This window comes from Cariama cristata, unplaced genomic scaffold (assembly GCF_000690535.1).
Source record: "Cariama cristata isolate BGI_N322 unplaced genomic scaffold, ASM69053v1 scaffold7676, whole genome shotgun sequence".
NCBI classification, from domain to species: domain Eukaryota; kingdom Metazoa; phylum Chordata; class Aves; order Cariamiformes; family Cariamidae; genus Cariama; species Cariama cristata.
Window position 1 is genome coordinate 1 of NW_009620294.1, and position 3460 is coordinate 3460.

Consider the following 3460-nt stretch of genomic DNA (forward strand, 5'->3'; position numbering starts at 1 on the left):
CCAGTACGTTCCGATTGGCTTTAGCGTTTGAGTGCGCCGTTTCAAGCTAAGTGCAAAAATTGGCATTTCCTCACTCATAGACACGTTAGTTAAACTGACGTGAAAACCGTGGGCTGTTGTGCGCCTGGCATTGCGTGCGTGAGTCTTGCAGCATGTGAACGTTGTCCGTTGACTATTACTTAATTGTAGATCTCCAGCTCCTATGGTGATTTTGTCAACTTGATAAAACTACTAGTCAGCAGCAAGTTCTGTAATTAAATTTTAGTATTTTAAAGTATCTTTTAAAATCTTTAGCCTCAGGGATCAGAAGAGGCCAAAGCATTTGTAAATGCCTTCCTGAAGCGTAGTATGCCAAAAAAGACAGATGAAGCTATCCACGATATATTAACTCGGAAGGCTGTAGTTCTTGAGCATTATTCCAAAAAACAGAGGAAGCAAAAGAGGAAAAAACCGAAAGGTTTTACTGCCAAGCAAAGGCGAGAAATGCGTCTTTTTGAAATTGAACCCGAACAACAAAGGTAAGATCTTAAATGTTTTCTTTGTGTAGTAAAAGTGAGAAGTACATAAAAGCAGCAGCGCATATACATGTATACTAACTCTTCAGTATGTAATGTCAGTCTGAGACTCTTGTTTGTGGCATTTCACCATGAGAAAACAGTTCTCTTGTCTGTATAGTTGGAAGAGTAATTTTGGTTTGTTACTGGTTCTCTTTCCTCTTGTATACATATATATAAATATAACAAGAAATCAAACCCAAATAGAATCAGCTCTGATTTAGTTTTTGAAGTTAGACTGTCTGTGACCAGGGAGTCAAAATTCTGCATCGGATTCCTCAAACTTGTTGAATAAAGCCCCTGCTGTTGCTAACATGAAGTGGGGAGGTAAAAGAGTAGAAAAATCTCTTTGGTCTTAGAGGTAGCCTGATCCTCTAAAACACATCACCATTTTGGGCTGATAGAGAGGAGCATACTTAGTTTGTGCTCTTTTTATAAAGCAAACCTGTTGTTTGGAGTGGGTTACCTCAGAGGTTAAGTTATGAGAGCAGATTACAAAACTTATAAATGTTAGTCTGAACTCTGTTGTTACTATGGATTACTTCAGTAATCAACCAATAGATTTATTTTTTTTTTATAACTAATTTCTTGTATAATACTTTTTGTCTCTTTACTGCAGATACAGTATCTTTCTACCACTACATGAACTCTGGAAACAGTATATCAGAGACCTATGTCATGGACTTAAACCAGACACGTAAGTTGAGGTATTTTAAAATTAGTGTGGCTTTGATTTAGTAGATACTTTGAGGTTTACTGAGATATTACTTGAAACATCATAGTTACTTGATAAGGCTATGTACTATTTCTGTAAGCTTTGATCATGATTTCAGTAGTCATGGTCACACTTTGTAAACCTAACTTTCCATATAATTTTCTTTCCCTCTTCTTCAAGGCAACCACATATGGTTCAGGGCAAACTGCTAAAAGCTGATCTCCATGGAGCTATTGTTACAGGTATTCTGATTGTTTTCTTTTACAAAATCATCTGAAGTTAAGTAGACATGCCTATATTTCAGGTGCTTATTTTTAAATTCCTTTCAGTATCATTAAATCTAGAATCACATAGCTGAGATCATATGTTGATGGATTCTTTCTTTACTTAGCAATGCTAATTACTTTTCAACTGCTCTTGAAAATGTTAGTTGCAAAGGTTAACTGAAAGTTTTACCAGTGATTACTGTGATTGCATTATCTCAGAATACTGCAAACCAGTTTTTAAAATCATGAGGCGACTGCAGAAGAACAAATAAGCTGCCTGCATCTGAAACTTTCTAACACATATATACTTCTGTTCTTTCAGTCACAAAATCAAAGTGCCCCTCTTATGTTGGGATAACAGGAATCATTCTACAGGAATTTAAACACGTCTTCAAAATTATCACTAAAGATGACAAATTAAAAGGTATAAGACAATTTTTTCAGTGCTTTTCACAACTTGAATAATCAGAAATTTCTTAAACGCACTATTCATCTTACACCTCCAAGTACATTGTTTTATATCAGTGCTTTTAGTTCCTTGCATAGAGTGGCAGAAGTCCAGTGTCTTTACTGACCACATAACAGCGCAATATCTTACCAAAAAAGTCTCTCATTAGAAGTGATCAATTTAAAAAAGTATTTCCAATAAATCCAACATGATTATGCACACAGCTCATTCATCTGATTCAAATTAGATGCTCTCTGCAACACTTGCTGCATGCACCTGAAAGAGGACTAACTTCAGTAATTCCAGTTTAAAATTTAGAGCGTTTGGTTATTTTTCTTCTCTTGTTAAAGCATAAAAACCTTGAAATGTGGCAAACATCAAGTCTACTGATGAATCACATTCCCTGGTACATCAGTATATTTTCTGAACAGGGATTTACATTAGTCCATTTTTGTTAATTTCTCTCCTTTTTGCATTTTCAGTTGTTCCCAAACTTAACAGTGTATTTAGCTTGGAAATTGATGGATTCATTTCCTACATCTATGGAAGCAAGTTCCAGCTTAGAGCAAGTGAGCGATCTGCAAAAAAATTCAAGTTGAAAGGAACTATTGACCTATGATTTCATGGAAAATCAGAAGTATTAATAGAAATGTCTGCTGTTTTCCTGCAAATTGAAAAATTGAATAGCTATGTGAAATATTTCTAAAGCATTTCTTCTTACTGAAGAATGACTAATATCTGTTGTCTTTTAAAGCAGTCTCTGACTGTTGAAGTTTGTATGTATTTTGTTATATACAAATAACATCTGGCTTTTATTAAACTCATATGATTAGTATTGATTACCTGACTTGTTTCAATTTATGATTATAAATTTGTACAATGAAAATTTTATCTTGTAACTCTGATAAATGTTATTGTTGCCTTCTGTATAAATTGGGCTTTATCTGCCTACTATTAGTCTTACAATGAGACTGTAGGTGATGACAGCTGCTCTTTTATAATCATAAACATCTTTGCCTGGTTCAAGCATATGCAAGTAAGTTGTTTCATCTGACAGGTTTTACCTTAAATATCTCCTTCCCTGTGGTAAATATTATTACAGATAACATATATTTCAACTTGCGTACAAGCATACTAAACATGTAATGCAGCCATGGAAGCTGTTTGCTTATCAGGTGCTTACTAGTAACACTACTTTAAGCTTAAATCAGGTATGTCTATATTAGTAAATAAATACTATCTTGGCAGAGTGCAGGGAATACAACACATTGGATAAGAGGGAGGCACCTGAAGCTAGAAATTCAAAGATGGAAGTGACACCCATTCAATCTTGTACTTCAATTACCCACAAAATTGCTTTATGAATATTTAACCTCTAGTCTTAGAGCTTTACTCTAGCCTATTTTTATATATATTTAGACATGGTGTCTATGCTATACATTTTAAAAATACTTTTATTTAAATATATATACAATTT

General features: G+C 34.2%; 1 protein-coding gene across 1 annotated transcript; it reads left to right on the top strand.

Annotated features, from left to right (window-relative positions):
* Positions 1–300: 300 nt before the first annotated feature.
* POP4 (processing of precursor 4, ribonuclease P/MRP subunit (S. cerevisiae)) lies at positions 301–2602 on the top strand. Its single transcript, XM_009701568.1, has 5 exons — positions 301–518; positions 1174–1251; positions 1450–1511; positions 1858–1959; positions 2466–2602. Exons 1-5 carry the CDS (start codon positions 349–351, stop codon positions 2600–2602), a joined length of 549 nt encoding a protein of 182 aa, XP_009699870.1. The 5' UTR covers positions 301–348.
* Positions 2603–3460: the final 858 nt, after the last annotated feature.

Excerpts from the sequence above, each read along its gene's own strand:
- POP4 (XM_009701568.1), top strand. The coding sequence starts at position 349 with ATGCCAAAAAAGACAGATGAAGCTATCCACGATATATTAACTCGGAAG. Across the intron at positions 1,252-1,449 it reads CATGGACTTAAACCAGACAC|GCAACCACATATGGTTCAGG; the intron begins GTAAGTTGAGGT and ends CTCTTCTTCAAG. Across the intron at positions 1,512-1,857 it reads CCATGGAGCTATTGTTACAG|TCACAAAATCAAAGTGCCCC; the intron begins GTATTCTGATTG and ends CTGTTCTTTCAG.